At 58.4% G+C, this 19,107-nt stretch overlaps 1 protein-coding gene across 4 annotated transcripts; it reads right to left on the bottom strand.

Moving 5' to 3' along the window:
* Nucleotides 1-256: 256 nt before the first annotated feature.
* LAD1 (ladinin 1) lies at nucleotides 257-13,921 on the bottom strand. 4 transcript variants are annotated; one of them, XM_037015269.2, is made up of 10 exons: nucleotides 13,655-13,913; nucleotides 6,905-7,042; nucleotides 4,814-5,618; nucleotides 4,193-4,297; nucleotides 3,375-3,418; nucleotides 2,122-2,194; nucleotides 1,880-2,017; nucleotides 1,489-1,575; nucleotides 1,177-1,251; nucleotides 257-864 (listed from the first exon to the last, which is right to left on the bottom strand). In XM_037015269.2, the coding sequence occupies exons 1-10, from the start codon at nucleotides 13,690-13,692 to the stop codon at nucleotides 859-861; spliced, it is 1,509 nt and encodes a 502-aa protein (XP_036871164.2). In that variant the 5' UTR covers nucleotides 13,693-13,913; the 3' UTR covers nucleotides 257-858. The 4 variants fall into 4 exon arrangements, 2 of the variants coding, with proteins under 2 accessions (XP_036871164.2, XP_073073258.1); XR_012122963.1 differs by lacking the exon at nucleotides 2,122-2,194 and having other exon boundaries at nucleotides 13,655-13,917; XM_073217157.1 differs by lacking the exon at nucleotides 2,122-2,194 and having other exon boundaries at nucleotides 4,111-4,297; nucleotides 13,655-13,919.
* Nucleotides 13,922-19,107: the final 5,186 nt, after the last annotated feature.

Below are 19,107 nucleotides of genomic sequence, written 5' to 3'. Positions count from 1 at the left end.
ATGCGTGTTAGGTAGGGGTGGTGTGGCAGCAGACCTGGCACTACATGCAGCATTTCTGCACCCTACCAAGTCACTCTGCTAGGATAAGAGGGTAGCAACCCAGGACGACATGAGGAAGAGAAAGGACTGCTGGGAAAATGCCGCCTGGCCCCTCCTCCCAGCCAGACCAGTCTTCCTCACACACCACTGGTCCCAGCAAAAAAGCAAAGCCTCCAGAAAGGAATCAATTTTTAAGGTATTATCAGTCATTTACACCTGAGAGTGAACGAGTTTATTAGGCATTTCCTGAGAACAGGTTTTCTAGGGAGAGGGTGAGGGGGCACAAAAAGGCACGGAGCTCCTAGACAGAGCAGGGGGCCGGGGGTTTGAGGGGCACAAAGCAGGGAGATGAGGCGCAGGGAAGACCAAGCTCCTCCCGATCTGGCTGATTTGGGCCTCGGCAAGCTGCCAGCAGGCCCCAGGGACCACGGTGGATAAAGCCAGGCCTCCGTGAGGCAGAGACGTCACAGGCACGTGGAGGTGCTTGCTGGGAGCTCAGACAGGTGACCCTGGGGTTCTTGAGACGGCACTGCCCTGGCCCTGGAAGTGAGCAGGAAGTAGGCACCGTCTCCGGACGGGCCGTGCAGGCCCCAGAGTGCTGGTGACAGCCGGCACGGTGCCCTGAGGTGACGCTGGGGCCCAGGACCTGCTGTGGCTGCGGTGGGACAAGGAGGCGCCAGGCACACCGCTGGGAAGCTGCTGGCTGAGTCTGCCCGGCATTCCTTCCGTCTCAGGTCCAGAGGCAGAAAGGGAGCAGGTGGCATGAGGAGGGGAGGACCCTTGAGACGCAGATGGGCAGGTGGGCCTCAGCAGGGCTGGTCACACCTGCGGGCAAAGGTCTCTCAGGACAAGGGAAGGGCGTCCCTTTGAAGGAAGGGCCGGCCCTGGACAGGAACACCAACACAGCACCAGAGGTCCCACACCTGCTGGCTGGAGGGGGTGGGGACTCGGCATGGTGCTGGGGAAAGCACGGCCAGTGGAGGGGTTCGGCGAATGGTCTCCAGGTCGGGTCAAACCAGCCCAGAGGCAGGTCTGGGGCAATCTGGGTACGCAGACTGTGCGGCTGCAGGCCACTCAGAGGGCCCGTGGGCGTGGGGTGTGGCAACTCCCAGCCCAGCCCCTGCCCGCTCCTCTCACCTCAGCCTCCAGGGAGGAGACCGCTTTCCTTCCCCACTGGGTCCTCTTGGCGGCCGCTGACTCTTTCTGCACCTCCTGAGAGGGGGCATCAGGGTGGAGATGGGGGCTCAGCACACCAGGAAGGGCTCGGATCTCCAGGCCCCTCCTCTCCATGAGAGGGAGGAGCCGACGCCTCCTCTCTGCTGCTGACCAGATGCAGTTTATCATAGCCCTCCCCGCCTGCAGAGGATGGCCCCTGCTCAACCCTCCGCTGACCCAGGTCATCCCACCAGAAAAGTCCACAGTCAGAGGCCTCAGGAAGGAGCAAGGTACCTGGGGGTCCTGAGCTCCTGGCTCCTGGGTCTTGCTGATCCACAGGTTGAGCCTTGATGTCACAACCCCTGAAAGCTTCAAGTTCTCCTGAAAAGAGAAGCTTCCATCTCAGGGCCGGGGCCACAGGCGACAGCATGGCACTTCTAGAGCCCATGGCACAGGATGGGACCCGACACCGTTCCCGTATCCATCCAGTACGTCCCCCAGGGAGTGACGTGCACAGCCCAGGAGACTTGGCCTCAGGAATGGTGACTCAAGTCAACAGCAGGTCCTGTCCAAACTGACACGTGACAATACAGAGCTTTCCAGCACTGCCCGGGCCAGGGTTCTGGGTTTGGAGGCCTCAGGCCTAAGCGGCCCGAAGATGCGCGGCTGGGCCCGAGCCTCTCACCTTCCTGCCAGAGGCTGGTTCTGCTTGGCTCCGGCCCACCACCTCCTTCTCAAAGAGGTGCCGCTTGCTGGCAACACCCGCGGGAGCCACAAAGAACTCGGTGCGGGAAGAGCCTGGGGACTTGACAGATTCCGATCTCTGGGAACAAAGCACACAGACCACGGGCTCTCAAGGGTGAGGGGCACAGGTCATGCCCACCACCCGGGTCAGCTGCCATCTGCTCCCTGCAAGAGCCAGCCCACCTGCACAGCAGTGTGGTATCTCTCCAGCTTCTCACCCAGCCGGGCTGTGCTGACCGGAAGCCTCACGCTGGCACTGCAAGGTGACAGGGCGATGCAGGCCAGGTGAAGTCCCTCCCCCGGAGATGCCAGGCCTGCCCCCCCAAGCCTGAGGAACAGTAGCCCTCCACCCCACCATGTTGGCAAAGAGAATGTGACCTCCATCACTGAGTGACACTAGAATGACTTGGCCAAGGTGAAAATCTACAGACTCCACGGATGTTCCCTACCTCCCTAGAAACATCTCATCCAGGAAAACATCCTCAGTATCAGAAATACCTGCCATTTCTCCCCAGTCCTGTGCTTGCAGCTCAGAACATCTCTGGAACCTTCTTCCTCTCCATCCTGCCTACCTTCTACCCCCTCCCCCTGCCGGCGGCCCCAGACAGCACAGCTCCAAGGCTGTGGTGATCTGGTCCCTGCCCCACTCCTGACACCAGCGTGCCCCCGAGCCCCTTTCCCCACGTGCTCACGTGCCAGCCAACCGGACACCCCAGGCTTTTCATACTCTGTGCCTTTCCACATGCTATGCCCTCTATTTAAAATGCATTCCTTTGATTTCCCATCTGTAAATGCGAGTTCCTCAAGCCCCACTCAGACACCCATTGTTCTGTGACGTTGTCTGGCTCTGGCAGGCTGAGCTGTTACAGGCGCTCAGGAGCCCCCAGCCCCTTGTCTCCCTACCCCGGCACCTCCAGGCTGGGAGGTTCTTAAACGTCAATGGTCGAATGTGAGCTGCTTGAGAGTGGGAACTGCGCTTATTCATCTCTGTAGGCCCTGCCCGCACCCGCGCCCCCAGTCCCAGCCCAGGACAGCAGCCCAGCCGTTAGGGGCAGGCGGGTGCAGAGTGAGCGCATGAAACCCCGAAGCAGAAGCACAGCTGCTTTTTGGATCCTCTTTCTGGTTTGTTTGTTTGTTTTTCAAATGGAAGCCCTCCTCCCCCTCCGCACCCCTCTGCACCAAGGCTACACCCTCCTCTACCTTCCGAGCCCATGGACGCCCTCCTCCTCCGAGCAGCCCTCCTGGGTCTCTTCCCTCCCTGCTCCATCTCATCGGGCCTCTGTCCCTCATGTTAACCCAGTCTCCCTGCAGGAGCTGGAGCCTTCCCCTCACATGTCCTATGGCACCACATGGCTCGAGGACAGGTGGCGAGTGCTCAGCAAACATAGGCTGAACGTGAGCAGATGCGAGACAGCCAGAGCCTGCAGGCCCCTGACCTGCGGGTTAAGGTTGTTTCTGTGTTCTCCTTCCTGGGGCTCATCTGAAATGAGAAGGTGAGGCATGGATGAGTGGGGGTCCCAGGGGGCCCACAGCTTCCTTGGGGGCAGGCTCAGCCCTCAGAATACTCCCTCCCCCTCCTCAGACCCCCGCGCTTCTCCACTGCTGGACCCAGACCAGCCCTCCGCTAAAGGCCCTTTTCTTGCCTGGGACATACCACCTCCACCCACCAGGCCGGGTCAGAGCTGATGCTTGAACCCCACCTCTTCTAGGGGTGCCTGCAACCCCATCTTCCTGTCCGCCTCCTCACTGCCCATGAGCCCCAGGGCACAGGGACAGGCACTGGTCAACCAGGCCCCAGCGTCTTCCCTGGGGTCTGGCACCCATCAGGGGCACAAAGTCAGCACAAAGTGATTCAACAACCCAGTGAACAGAGGAACTACAGAGTAAATACAGGATAAGGGAGACGAGAGTCCCCCGTCCACACGGTTTGTCCTCTCAGAGCAAAGGCTGCCCAGCCAGGAGGGCACAGACGCCGCAGGTGCAGGGTGCCTGCCCTGGGCCACATTCCTGCAGCTCCGGCCTTCCCCAGTAGGTGGGGCTGCTCAGGCTCACGCACACCCACCCTCTAGGTCACTAGCCTGCTCTCCTTCATCGGATCAGCTTCCTCTGATCCTGGCCACCCATGCAAGTCCAAAGGCCCTCTCCACCCACAGCATCCTCCTGACATCTAACCTAGGCCCTGTGCTGTAATGCCGGCTGGCATCCCGGACTTGCCCTCCGCTGGGCTGGAGACAAAGGTGCTCTGGGCCCTCACCCGAAAGGAGATGGTCCTGGAGCTGGAGCGTTTGAGGGAGCTGCTGTAGGTGGCCTGGGTGGGTGAGGAGGCGTCCACCCCTTCCTCCCTGCTGGGGATTTTCACCTGGAGGCAGTGGGGGTGTCACACAGGAGGTCTGGGCAGCCCGGAGCCCAAGCTGCCACGGGGACCCCATGTGGCCTGGCTCAGCCCATGAACTGCAGGAGGGAGCGCATAAGCCAGTCCTCCCTCTGCTGCCTCCTGCCCTGCCACCTCTGCTGCAGGCGTCGGGGATGCAGTGCCGCAGTGCCAGGCCACCGGGCAGAGCTTCCCCAGGGAACTTGTGGCAGGAGTCAAGGCTTCCCAAGCAATTGCTGGTGTCCTGACGTCCAGGCTCTGGATGAAGAAGTGCCACAGGCTGCCAGGTGCTCCCCAGCACACAGCTGATGCCCCTCAGCTGCCAGCAGCCTGCCCTTGACTCAGTGTCCCCTAGTCTGACGGTGGCTGGAAGCAGGTTGAGAAAGAAGAAAATGCCAAAGCCAGCCTGAAGGGTGGAGGCCAGGAGACAGCAAGGGAGCCAGGGACCCCCTCGGGAGGACTGGGGGCAGCTAGGGAGGATGGGAGGGGCAGGGGCACACCCACCTGGAGTGTGATGGGTGGGAGGCGGGCAGCCGCAGGCAGAGGGCCTGACGCCCCCTGTCCTGCCAAGGACAGAGGGTTCTTCTCCGGGAGGGCCCTTCCTCTCTGCTCACTGGAGGCAGACCGGCTTCCCCAAAAGGCTGGCTGCTCCTGGGCAGGGCACCCCGAGGCTGCTGCCCGCTTTGAAACCAGTGGCTTCTCAAAGAGCAGTGCTTTCTCGGATACCAGTCTCCCTTCCAAGCCTGATGTCTTCCCCGGCAGCTTCTCTGACACACTCATTTTCTCCAGAATTGACTTTTTCTCCACAATGGCTCTTTTCTCTAACACCGCTGTCTTCTCCAGCACAGATGTCTGCTCAGGAGGGCCCACCGTCTCCTCAGGGGTGGAGGTTTCCCCTGACATCAGTCTCTTTCCAAGTGCTGAAGTCTTCTCTGGACTGGGGGACTTCTCTAAGACCGGGGTCTTCTCCGAGACCCCCTTCTCCCCACCCGCCGGCTCACTGCCCGCCGCACTCTCCTCCCCTCCCGCCCAGCGGCCCCGCTGCTCCCGGCTGAGTCTCCGGTGAGGGGGCAGCTCCACCTCTTTCTTGGGCGTGAGGGGCTGCTTCTTGGCCTGCCCAGGGTCTGTGCTGTCCCTCCCTGGCTCTGCCTCCAGCCTCTCCCAGACAGGGGCCTGTGCAGCCTCCACCATCTGCCGCCTCTGCCTCCGCTCCTGCCGCGTCCTGAGGATGCCCGGGATGTCCTCATCCTCATTTTTGCAGGCTTGGGGCGGTAGCCTGGGCCCCTCTGCTTCCTCCACGCTGGGCAGTCTGAGCCAGTAGATGGGAGGTGGGGTGGGAGACAGAATCAGAGAATGTCAGAGGTGGGCAAGACCCCGGGGTGTACGCGCCCCAGTGGCTGTCCCCAGGGCCCCCAGGGAGGGGTCAGGAAGTAGAGCTCTGGCCTCCCCATCACCTCAGTATAGATTCCTTTCATCTGCTTTACATGTTGGGCATCCAAGATATCATTTGAACCGAGTACACCATGCTTTTAAAGGTTATAAATCTCTGTAAGGCCCTACCATGCCATGTTCAGAACCAATCCACAACACCTGATTAAACAATTCCTTTATATGTACCAGGCCCTGTGCTGGAAGGTCGAAAGCAATAAATACAGTCCCTGCCCTTTGCAGCTTAAATGCAGACCAGAGATATTCAGGGATGCATCAAAGATCACACAGCTTCTTAGTGGTGAGCCAGGTGTAGAACCCAAAGTTTATGGTACCCCATCCTGCACTCCTGTTAGGCACATGAGTGCAGCTGGGACTGGGTGGCAATCAGGTATCTGTGCTGCCAGGATGAAGACACACAGCCTCTCCTGCCTTCTCTGGGGGACCCACGGGCACGGGAGCAATATGACAGGGCTGCCCAAAACCCGCAGCCCATGCCCTCTAGCAAAAGGAGATTCTTTTCCTTTCCTTCCTCATCACCCTGCTCTGCATGCGATTCGGGGGCAAATTAAGTCACTGTCTGAGCCTCAGTTTCCAAATCTACACACTGGGCTTGTTAGAAGGTAAAATGAGACTCATTTCGTGAGCCATCCAGGACATTCCAGCCCTTCTCTGCCTTTCCCCCAGGCCCCTAGAATCTAGGGTCAGGGCTCGCCCCACTGTTCCTCCAGTCATAAGTGAATTAGGGAGGGTCGGGGTTAGGGTGGAAAGAGCCGAGCCACAGCCTGAGGTCTGGATGACAACTCTGGCCCTGCCCCCGTTCGGGTGTGCAGTCCCAGCCGGCCACCTCTGTACTCCTGGACCCGGTCTCTCCACCTGTGAGATGGGGTAACCATGCCTCTCTCAGGGATCCTGTAAGGATTAAATGGGTGCTGTCCAGCACAGTATTCATGGGCAGTGTCCACAGACAGGAGCGATCACTGTTCTGAAGAGGGTGGGGCCTGGCTGGGCTGAGGAGGGCCCAGGGCGGGTAAGGGGCCTCAAGTCCTCCTGCAGGTCCTTCAGCCTCATTCCCTGGGCAAGCCACACATGCCGCACAGTCCGGGGCTGCATGCTCATCCCCGCCGCCCGGAGGGAAAGGACACCGCGCCCACCCGGCCCGAGCACCTCTCCGCCGCCGGCCCTGCTCCGCTCTGGCTGAGCCCGGGAGCTTCGTCGTCCGTGGCCGAGCTCAGGTTTCGCCGCCGCCGCCGCCGTTCCCGCTCCTGCTCCTCCTCATCCTCCAGAGACCACTGCCGGGCCAGGCTGTGGGCACAGGGTCAGGGCAGCCCAGGAAAGACGGAGCACCATCCCCAGGTGGACTCCAGTGGGGCCGGGCGGGGGGGCGAACACCCTCCTGGCCTGCGCTGTCTGAAGGCACCTATGGCGTGGGCCTGACCCGGGGGCTGCCTGGGCAGATGCAACTGGACTTCCAAGACCTGACTCGAACACAGGCCAAAATATCCCACGAATGATTCTGCACACTGATTATATGTTGAAATGACAGTATTTTGGATACACAGGTGTAAGGGAGATCTATTATGAAAATTTATCTCCTGTTTCTTTCTGCTTCTTTTCATGGTTCACATTTGTGGCAGACATTACATTTCTGCTAAAGCTACTAAAAGGCACTTGGAGGGCACCAGAGTTTCTGGACCTCAGCACCGTTTCTATTTGGGCCAGATGCCCGGGACCGTAGTGCCCGGGACTGTGGTGAATTACAGGATATTGAGCAGGACCCCTGACCTCTACCCACTCGATACCACGTTGTGACAATCTGACATGTTTCCTGACATTGCACATGTCCTCTGGGGGGCAAAACCACCCAAGGTGAGAACCATTCGGGGGGGTTTTACTCTGGACCCCCAAGTGGGCACATGGGGCCGCCTCTCTGGCACTGACTAGGAACATGGGAAGGTGGGCTCGGTTCAGCCTGAGGAGGTGAGCATGAGAGGGTCTTTCCTCCTTTCGGTCCTGGGATTTCGAGATAATATCCCTCAGTGAACAATCACAGAGAAACTAACTCAGGATTACTCAACAACCCATGGGATTTCTCCACTTCTGGGGGGTGGAGACTCACAAATAAGACCAATTATTCCTGGAAAATATTCCAATATCATCTTCACTTCACTTTTGAGGAGCTCTTTAAGCCTCTTTCCCCTTTTAGAAAACCAGCTCCACGTGTTGGGAAGCAAGGGGTGCCCGAACACCCTCCTTCTGGTTCCTGCCCCCAGTCACTCCGATCACTGGCCAGCCACCCAGCAGCCCACCCATCTCCTCCCTCACCCACCCATCTGCCCATCCAGCCACCTGTCAATCCAAACACCCATCCACCCAGTCACCCACCATTGCCCCACCTATCCCCGCCCACCCACCGATCAGCCTTTTCTGCCTGCCCACCACCTCCCGGCCCGCCCACCTCCCCTTGCATCTGCCCGCCCACCACCTCCCGGCCCGCCCACCTCCCCTTGTATCTACCCGCCCTTGCCAAAAGCCAGCGCATTTCAGAGCCAACTGGGCCGGGCCAGCACCATGTCACGAACCGGGCTTCCCGGAACAAGGCTGCCTGGGAGAGACCCACTCTCCGGTGAGAAAGGGAAGCGTTTCCACCAGTAACTCCCCAGTCAAGGAGCAGAAACGGCCCCGCAGAGGAGAAGAGTCACTGCAGGCCAACGTTCCCCGGACAGGCCCACAGAAGAGACCGAACCTGTGCCGGACCTCAGCGGGCGAGCAGGACTTCAGCGGGGTCGGGGGGGCAGGGGAGAGACAGGCCGTCCAGGCAGAGGGGACGGACGGAGCAGGCCTGGAGGTCAGAGGGCAGGGGGTTCGTTGGAGCAGGAGGCAAGGCTTCCCTCGCCCGGAGCCCCAAGAGAAGGTTTGCATGAGGGAGCAGCAGGCTGCGAGGGTCGGCCGGGTGGGGCCTCTCCAGAGCCTCCCAGTGACTGGAAGGATCTAGAAGAGGCCTTCCTCATCCCTCCCAGAGTTAGGGCAGTGGCTTCAAGGTCTCCCCTTTGGCACTATCAGGGGTCAAAGCTCGATTTAAAAAACATTCCTGAATACACATCTTTTCTAGCTACTGTCCCATTTATTTGTTTTCTTCTCAGAAGAGTTGCTGGTGGTCAGAAGCTCCTCTTTATGGGTCCCCATTGTCTCCTTACTAGTTCCTGTCCAGCTCTGGCTTCGGTCTCCAAGCTGCTCTCTCTACGGGACTAGGGACCCGTGTGCTCACTACTCTGCCGGGGCTTCTCGCCCTCAGAGGTACTGGAACTCAGTCCTCCCCCCAGTCCATACATCTCCCTGGCTGAACGCCTCGGTCTTCTTTGCTCTTCACTGATGTCTCCTCACTCTGAACACATCTTAAATTTTGTTTCCTTTTTAAAGACACGCGAATAAGAAGAGCGGAGAGGGCACGAGAGGCTTCAAAAGAAAGTGTGAGGGCATTGTCCTGCGGGGAGAGGAAACACCACAGGGTGGGGCACCTGCGCGTCTGCATGGCACCTGGCTCAGAACGCGTGCCAAGTGTAGAGGCCACTTTCAGAAGTGCAGGGCTCTCCTCCCGGGGCAAGTTCCAAACCTCCACTTGATAAGGAAGAGTGTGAACAGGGAGGGGAGCATGTCCCAAGCCCCCTCGAAGGCAGTCTGCCCATCTCTTTGCCTCTGGAAAATGAGCACCTGCCCATCATCCCACAGGCAAGGAGCTGCCTTTGCATGGGAAACTTCCAGAACCTCCCAATTCTGATCATCAGGGCAGCTCTTGGTGAGAAAATCAATGCCTCGTGCTCCAGGCATGTCTCTACTCGACCTCCATAAGTGGATGCAGATCAAGGGCCCAGGGCTGAGACCACAGAATTTAAATAAGATCCCCTGGGCCTTCCCATGAGCCCCGTGAGATACGCACACTTGCAGACTGATCCCACATTCCTTCACTGCCCGTGAACCGATGGTCTCTTCTGAGCCCAGATCCCATGCCCACCTCTCCTTGGCTCCCTTTGTTCAGACTTAGAAACTCCAACCTCAGCTGGCTTACATCTGAGGCCATCTTTTCAGCTCTGTCCTCGTTTGGATGCATCCTCTGCTCTGGTCCATGTCTGCAACCAGCTCTTACCCTCCAAAGCTGAGAGACCCTCCACTGGGAACACGACCCACAAAGTCAGCAGCTACTCTTCCCTGACCACACCTGTGGCTGGGTTGGAAAGGCCAGGATTCCTTGGTTCTGAGCAACCCTGTTCCCACACACACCCCTCAGGCCTCAGGGAAGCAGCGTGTTTGTTTGCCCTCCAGTGAGGCCCTCTGTGGTGTGCGACCTGTCAGAGCCTGGTCTTCTCGGAAATGACTCAAGCCCCTTGAAGGGTCTCCAGGGCTGGAGTTGCGGGAGGTGGGGCCCAGGAGTCCTTGAGCATCCGCTGGCTGGCTTTATGCCATGACCCCACAGTTTGCTCAAGGTGACACAGTCACCTGCCCTGCTGCTGAGGAATCACACGCCGCATTCAACCCTGGTGCCCTGGCAAAACGCAAATCCTTCATCACTGCCACCCTGGGGAAGAAATGTTATCTCCAATAAGCCAAGAGCTATCAGCCTCTAAAGATGGGGAAATGGATGGACCTGAAGGAGGGGCAGAGGTCAGCCTTCAAGAGGGACCTCAACAGGTGCAGTTGTTGAAACCTCAGTAATAAGTAAATGAACATTAAGGGCTCCAGAACTGTGCTGGACATTTAGTAGCACACAAATACTTATTGAATGTGTGAGCTATGATAAACCCGTCAGTAAGGGAACAGAGGAAGAAGTGATGGCCCTACTGTGTGTTTGTGGCAACACCAGGCACCGTCCCAAACATTTTACAAAAACTGTTGACATTAAACCTCACCGCTACCCTGTCAGGGAAAGTTTGCAGATGAGGAAACTGAGGCTCATAGAGGTTCTCTCTCCCAAGACAGCACAGGAAGCAAAGGAGAAGGAACCAAGAATTCCAACCTAGGTCAGCCTCTCAAAAGCCCACACCCTTAACCATAACCAAGGGCCAGGAACGAAGTCCTGGGAGGGCTGGCCCTAAACTGGAGAGGAGCCCTAGTTCTTGGGAGAGCCTGGGAGGGCCTCTGTCCAAGCAGGATTCCCCACCCCAGGACAGGCTGGCGGTGCAGCCCGGGAGAGCAGAGGTTCGGGGAAGCCCCGCAGCAAACACACTGACATTCTGGGCTCCAGAGCCAGGCCTTCACTTTCCTCTCTCCTGGCCTTCACTTGGGGACACACACCCTGTCTTGGGCTCTGCACTGCACAGGGGCTGCTAGCCTTCTCTCTGCTGCACACACAGCCCTGCCATCAGCTACACAGGAAAGATGGAGGAAGACCTCAGGAGAACAACCCTGTGGGAGACCCAAAGCAGCTCAAAAACCAGGCCAGGGCTCAGCTGCTCCCATTCAGGTAGAGGCAGGGCGAGAGGACTGCCCTGGAAGCCTTAGGGAGACCTGGGGCTCACGGAGGATTTGCAAATCTTGGAAGGAAAGGACATACAAGAGAGCCCAGGCCTGGCACAGGGCGGGGAGGCCCAGCTCTGACTGGCTGTGTGGCCTTAGGCCTTGGTGGGCCAGGCCTAGGCCCCCTTGGCCAATGAGGGGCAATGAGGGACCACCATGGATGGTCACAGGACCCTTCTAGCTCTGCCAGTCTAGGGAGAGGTGTCGGAGAGGACTGGGCAGCACTGGGAGGTGCAGGGGCTGCTCAAGGCCCAGGCAGGGGAATGATTAACCGCTGGCAGCTCAGTCCTGGGCGCTCTCAGATCCTCACCCCCCACGGACAGGCCCAGCCCAGCCTCACCCATCACCAGGCCACTGACCAGGGAACCCAGCCAGGAGCTCACCACTGCCCCCCTCACAGAGCTGGAACACAGGAATTTCAACTTCATGCCAAGGATGGGCAGCAGGCTGGCCCTCCTCTCCCAGCCGGGCCCTGGCTGGGGCAATACCGGTCACACCCTCCGAACAGTCCTCCCCAGCGGAGGCTCGGCGCCCAGTGACTCACAGCCCCTCCCCTCCTGCCCGCTGAGGCTTGTTCACCCAGGGCAGGAGCGGTCCTCCACTCCAGGTGCCTCATCAGGGGGCCTGCTGGCAGCAGATGTATGTGCCCACGGGGCTCCCTGCAGGTTGGGGCCAGGCGGGGGCCAGGCCAGGGGCTCTGTGGCAGGACTGGTTCCCCAGGGCTGCCCTGGCACTTACTCTGGACACCCCATGGGAACTCAGCCCCACCCTGCAGCCATGTGAGACCAGGTCCGCCTCAGCTGCAGACCCTGCTCGCATTTTCAAAGTTCCAGCTGTCCACCCACCCCCCACACACACCCTGTACATATCCAGGCATGTTCTCAGACACAGAATCACATACATCCCACCAGGCTGTGAGCTCCTGAGAAAATGGTGTCTGCTTGTATTTTTAACCCAGCGCCTGTACTGAAATCTTCAATAAACATTTGGACCAAACATACTGGGACCCCCAAGGCCCAAGCTCAGCTACCTGAGAAGCTACCACCCGCACACACATCACATCTCCTACTGCACAGGCCGCAAACCCGTTGCCCACACCTGTGCCCACACATCCATACAGGCGCTCTCCATAGGCACTAACAGGCCCCCACCCAGAAGCAAAGACACTCCCACATCAACCCGGGCAGTTGGCCCACATAGAGTCCAAGGCCTTGACCCCCCGGCCCCACCCTCAGCACAGAACTTCCCTGGGGTGTGTCCCACCTCTGTGGCAGCCTGGGTTCCTTTTCCAGAGAACCGAGGTCCCTCCACTCTTGGGGCTTACCTTTTCCCCTCTCTAGACCCCATGGGCCCCTCCACAAGGAGTTCCAGGGGACTGGGCTTCAGAGGAGTGTGGAGTCTTGAGGGTCTGGGGAGGGGGACCCCAACCCCTGGGGAGGATGTGCTCGGGGTGCTAGAGAAGCTCTGGAGTCCTCTGGAAGGCAGGGGGAGAAGGAGGTCCCAGAGCCAGGGAGGACACCTAAAATAGATCTGCCTTGATGGGGAAGGCCTGGGGAGGGTGCGGGTCTGCACCTGCAGAGCCCTGGCCTCACGGAAGTCCTCAGTACCTAAACGACCACCTGGGAGGGGCCCAAAGGCCAATCTCTACCTGGTGAAAGCCTAGGGGATCAAAGGCATGGGGATCTGAGCTACTGCCTGGGCCTCAGTTTCCTTAAGGACAAGAAGTGTGTGTGTGATGGGACAGTGGGGAGTAAGGAGGTGAAGATGCTCCTGTGACCCCTTCCTGGGGAGGTGCAGGGTAGCATCCGAGCAGGCACCAGGGATCGCCTGCCGCGATGAGGGCCTGCCCCCAGGAAGGCCCTCACCCCAGACTTCTCTACCCTTGACAGGATGTCCGGCAGGCAGGGATAAAATACCCACTGCCCTGAACCTTGAGGAACCAGCTCACAAACAAAGACTGAGGCACAGAGGGGGCAGCACCTCTCTGAGGTCACCCAGACCAGACACCACCTCAGCATGCCATGCTCAGAATTCGAGCCTCACCAAAGAAGCGGGGTTGGGGGGTCTGCTTCCCTCTGGTCCCATTCACTGGCCCCTGTGTTCAGACCGTAAAGGCGGCCCACCCTACGGCTCCCTAGAGGAACGGGGCTGCGAGGAGGGCTTCTCTCGGGAAATGAGGCTGGACGGTGACTCCTCAACACCACCCCGGCCCCGGCCCTGCGGGCGGCTCTCCCGGCCAGGGACCCTCTGCGGCCCCAGGCCCCAAGGGAAGGGGAGAAGGCTGCTGTGGAGGAGGGGGTACCACCCACCCTGGCCCCCGGGCGTCCCCCAGCTTGGCCCCAGCTCTGCGCCCGCTGCGGAGCGGCCAGGCCGAGGTCCGGCCCGGGCCCGGCTCCCCGCGCTCACCTGGACAGCGCCGACCAGTCCTTCCTGCCGACGGACATGCTGCCGGAGCCGCGGGCCGTGTGCTCCCGCCCCGCGCCGCCGCCGCCTCACCTGCGCGCCCCGCCCCGCCGGCCCGGGCGGGTCACATGGCCTCCCCCGCGCCCGCCCGGCGCTCCACCTGCCGCCCAGGGGCGGCCCCGCGGGGGCATCCCGCCCGGGCCGCGCGGACCCCGGCTCCGGCCCCGGCGCGGCGCGGACTGCCCGACGGCCGCCGGGCGGACCGCCGGACCTCGGGCCCCGCGCGGGGGGTCGGCCGCCTGGGACCGGAGGGAGGGCTCCTGCCCAGAACCGGTCGGACCAGCCCTGCGCCCGGCCCCCGCCTCCGCCCGCAGGCGTCGTGGCCGCGGGTGCCGGGGGTGGGGCGGGGACCCGAGGACGGGGTCAGGCCGAGCTCCTTGCCGAGAAACCGACTTGGCCAAGAAAACCCGGGCGGGAGAGTCAGAGCAGGACCGGAGATCTCGGGTCTCGAGCTCCCGGCGCCACCTGGGCCTTCCCCGGACGCACCGTCCCCACCCCGGGCTCCCGAACCTGCCGGCCCACCGCCCCTAAAGCCCACGACCCGAGCGGCGCGGTGCTTCCTCTGTGGGGCTGCAAAACTACACAACACGCCCCGTAGAAGGCCAGCTGCTCCCAAAACGAGATAGTCGGGTTCAGTTAAGCAAACACCGGAGTTCCCACAGCCCCGAAAACACAATGAATGTCAAAGGCACTGTCTCCCCCAGACACTGGACTTGGGGCTGGAGGCACAGAGTGTGTGAAGGGCAGAGGAAGCTCAGCTTTTCGCCTGGAGGGAGGGACTGAACACAGAGGCTAGCGCTGGAATTTTGCAGTGCCTTGAGGCACCTCTGGGCGGGCGGGCACTTTCTATATCTAGGTGCTTTCGACCCAGGAACCAGCCTCAGATGAGGCTGAGGAATCTTATCTTCCCTAATGGATCAGAACTGCAAGGTCAGCAGAGCAGTTCCTGCCCTGAGAGGAATGAGGTGCGGCCCCAGACAGCAGGAGGCGATGATGCCGGGACGGGACCCGGAACCACCAGCGTTCTGCTGGGCCTCACCCCCCTTGGGCACGGATGGTCTCTGCAGGGCCTTCCTGCTCTGAGATCACATAGTGAAGCACAAGCCAGCTGCTGAGACACACACACAGCTAGACTGCGAGGGCATCTCCTCCGAAAAAGACACGCCCTCCTGTAGGGAGCCTTCCTTTCTTACACTGGAGTTGAGGAATGAGGTTCAAGGAATGAATGCTGGACTGGGAGCCTGGACACCTGGCTTTGAGCTCTGATTCGCCGTTCATGAGACATGTGATTTGGGGCAAATCACAGTGTCCTCGTCTCTGTAGTAGAAATACTGATACTTTGCCCTGCTTCCTTCCAGGTTGTGGAGATCAAATGTGTCCATTGCTGAATGCTGGTGACAGTTCAGAGCAGTGTGAGAGCAGACAGGGCCCCAGGGAGTTCTGAGCAGGGGCCAAGGCTGGATCCTGTTTGCTCTTCCAGGAAGAGACAAAGAGGGAATGGCAGTAATCAATGACCCTGTAGCCTCTGACCCAGGACCTGGCATTTCCCGGGGAGCCCGCTGTCTCCACGGGGACCTGGGAATGTTCTTCTCATGCTTTGTGGGTGGTGGCCCCTCAACTTAGGAGTAAAAATACTCAGAATCACTGGAAGCATGACCCTTCCAGGATTACTTCGAGAAGCCAGAGGACAGTCACATATCTAAAAGTCCAAAATCCTCTCTGTGGATATAGAAACTCAAAGACACGGGAGGCTGGTATACAGACAACCCTGGAAGTAAGGGAAAGTAGGTCATGTACTGCTATACTGCCAGAAGCCCCTTGAGGGCGGGCGCTGTGTGTTTCCCGGACACCTCTGTGTGCCAGGCACTGTGCTTGGAGCTGCACTAATGTAGTACTTTCCTGGGGCTGCTGAAACAAAGTACCACAAACTGGGTGGCTTAAACAGCAGAACTTTATTTTCTCACAGTTCTGGAGGCTAGAAGTTGGAGATCAAGCTGTCAGCAGAGCTGTGCTCCCTCCAAAGGCGCTGGGAGGATCTTCCTCGCTTCTTCTATAGCTCCGGTGGCTGCCAGCTGTCCTCGGAGTTCCTTGGCTTGGCACCTGTGTTACTCCCATTTCTGCCTTCAGGTCATATGGAATTCCTGTGTCTCTGTCCAAATGTCCCTCTTCTTACAAAGACATTGGTCATTAGCTTAGGACCCTCCCACACCGAAGTCCAGTAGGATCCCATTTCTGCAAAGACCCTTTTCCCAATAAGGTCACATTCATAGGTACCAGGGGCTAGAAATTGATCATATCCTTTGGGGGAGACATAATTCTATCTCCTACAATCAGCAAATGGCCGTGACAGTCAGTGACACGAAGATGATGCAGGCTCAGTCGGCTCCTGACCTCAGGACAGTCACACTCCAGTGGTGGAGGCACCCACTGTGGCTCACACCTGCAAACGTATATTCACAGGTGTGCACATCCCCAAACCTCACTCACGAGAGACTGATAAAAACTGAAATTGCATCACCAGGAGGGATTAACTATAATGGAAGGATTGGGGTATTTTTCAAGAGGAAGGAACATCTGGGCTGGATCTTGAAGGGTAACTGGAATTCAGTTGCCAAAAAGGTGATAAAGGCACCCAGCTACAGAACACAGCATAAACAAAGACATGGGGGCAGAAAGCAAAGGTGTTTAAGGACTGGAGAAATGAGGGTCCTGAGCAATGGCAGCCAGGATGAGCGAGAGGAGAAGGTGTTGGCAAGAGATTTGGAAGGTTGAATTGTCAGCATGGAGTTGGTTGACTCCAGGTGGTGAATGAGGGGAGATCTAGGTGACTCCCACCTCCCCAGCTGCGGGGCGCTGGGTGAATACAGGGGCCACTGATGAGCCGAGGGTGCAGGAAGTTTAGGGAGGAGAGTGACTTGATCCACCGAGGGCTTCTCAACCTCAGTACTATTGACATTTGGGGCCTGACAGCTCTTGGCTGGGGGCTGGCTATGCATTGTGAGAGGACTGGCAGCACCCCTGGCCCCTACTCACTAGGATGTGAGATCGTAAAGAAAGTTGGGTGGAGCTGGCCAGCTGATGGCCAGGTGCTGGGTATGGGAGTGCAGGACATGGCTCTGCCTACGCTTCCTTAGGGCCCAAGGGTGAACTGCAGAAGAGATGAGGGCTGATTCCCAAGGACAGGGGGTTAGTGTTCAAGGTATTTGTGCTCATGTCCTGACTCCCCAACATCTCAGGGGTGTCTTGAGAAGAGACAGAATGTCTTATTCACCCCAGCCTCCCCTCGACACTATGCCTAGTGTAGCAGGTCCTCAGCAAAGGGAAGGAGAATGTCACTAACCTGCTGGGAAGAAGAACAGGAAACCTGAGTGACCCAAGGCCCCACTGAGGGTGACACTGGGAACTGGGTCAGGGAGAAACAGATCGAGGGGTTCTAAGCATCTCCAACCCTTGGCCTTGAGGATCTTGTAAAACCAGGATATAGACCTTCAGCAACCTCACACTTGCTGGTAAGTGTTCACATGGCACAACCCAGCAAAGGAGAGGCTGTCACCCTCCTGGGAGAGAAACTTGTGAGCATGAGGAACAGAAAAGAGGCGCATGGACACTCCATACAGCACTGCTTACAGTAGCAGAAGTCTGGACACCATCCCAATGTCTATCCACAAGAAGACGGAGGAGTAAGTGGTAGAATTTTCAACATTTCATCATTTCGCGGTCGTGAAAATGAACTACAGACAAACGTAGCACATCAATAAAGTTTACAACCTCATCCTCAAAGGGGAAAAAGCTAAAATCATGCGTTTATGTCAGGTTGACAAAAAAGTAACAATATGTAACAAAAGCAAACGGTAGATTGTTTAGGGATTCATAAACATGTAGTACCTGTTATAAGGAGAACCAATAATAAACACAAAGTTGAGGATTTTGTTTTCCTTTGCGAGGGGAAGGGCTATGATTACATCAGGACACACAGGAGCTTCCAAAGTATTTGCGATACCCTAGTTCTCACACATAGTGCTCGGCATGTGGAAGCCCATTTTGTGTTCTTATACTGTTAGGTACATTAAACCACAAGCATGTCACTTCCTCTGGGGAGAGTCCACAGAGATGGGGCTTGTCACACCAGGAGTCCCCTGGGGATGGACAAGGGGTTTTCAAGACTTTCCAGCTAGCAGCAACAGAGGAAAGGGTCCCCTCTCCCCTCCCCTCCCAGAACCAGCTTCAGACTCTGGAATCCCCCCCTCCAGACCCTGCCTATGCAGCTTCTCCCACAGAGGCCAGAGCAGAGGTCCAGGGGGATTCCTGGCCCCAGACCAGCAGGGCTGGAGGTCACACCCTGACATTTCAGGTCCGTTCCCATTCACACGTCCCCCCTGAGCAACTGCCATTTCGGCCACTCCCGGGGGAGGCAGAAAAGAAATGAATGAGCTGCTAAGACCCACACCCAAAAGAATCTGGGGTAGTGGGTCCCTGGCTTTAGGTTTTTACAAACTAATAATAGTTTTTAAAATATGAATACCCAAATGGTGTTGTTACCCTTTTATTTTGTGAAGTAAGAACATTTAAGAAACAATGACCACCCACTATCTCCCACCTGTAAGTAAAGGATATTGTCATACTATAGCACTAACATTAAGGCACGCATGCTTTCAGAACAAAGGAGGGCCCTTTTTGATGGATGCATTTAGCTCTTTGGAAACTTCACCCCACAGGCCCTGGTTTCCGCATATTACAGCAGAAAAGTGGAGACTTGGGCCCCAAAACAGCAGCGCACGACTACCTGCTGGGGTCAGGACAGGGACACTCACGCGTTTGTCAAACTCACGTGCAGGCCAGCTGCTGTGTGCACACATGGGGCTCAGCCCTCGGATGACCAGCTGTGAGTGCTCATGCACACACTCCACCCAGTGGGTCCTCGCCCTGGCACCCAGAGGAGGCCATCCTTCTCTCCTGAACCCTGAGCAAAGGGCCAGGCTCGCCCAGCCTGGCCTACCAGTGAGAAGGCCAGGTGGCACTGGGGCCAGGCAGGTGCTGGTCTGGGACCAGAGATGGGCCACCTGCTCAGGTCACTGGACCTCTGCCTCTGCCCACCTCCAGTTTTCTCAGTATCCTGGGGGCCCAGGGACCTGTTTTCACCAGATAAGCTCTGTGACCTTTAGCGAGTCACTCCCTCACCGGCCTCTGACGCTGACTGCAGTGACCTATGCCCATGCCACAGGCTATGGAGGCTCACACTGCCCAGGCATGGCCTCAGAGGACCCCCAGGCCAGCTTGGGAGCCTGTCCTAGGAGTGAGAAAATGCCCTGGCCCCACACCCCCAGTGGACGACCTGCACACTGACAAGCTTAGGGGATTTTTGAGGAGAGAACCCTGCTGGGGTCAGGAGAGGAAGC

This window comes from Manis javanica, chromosome 11 (assembly GCF_040802235.1).
Source record: "Manis javanica isolate MJ-LG chromosome 11, MJ_LKY, whole genome shotgun sequence".
Taxonomy (NCBI): domain Eukaryota; kingdom Metazoa; phylum Chordata; class Mammalia; order Pholidota; family Manidae; genus Manis; species Manis javanica.
This window is presented reverse-complemented; position numbering and strand designations above follow the sequence as displayed.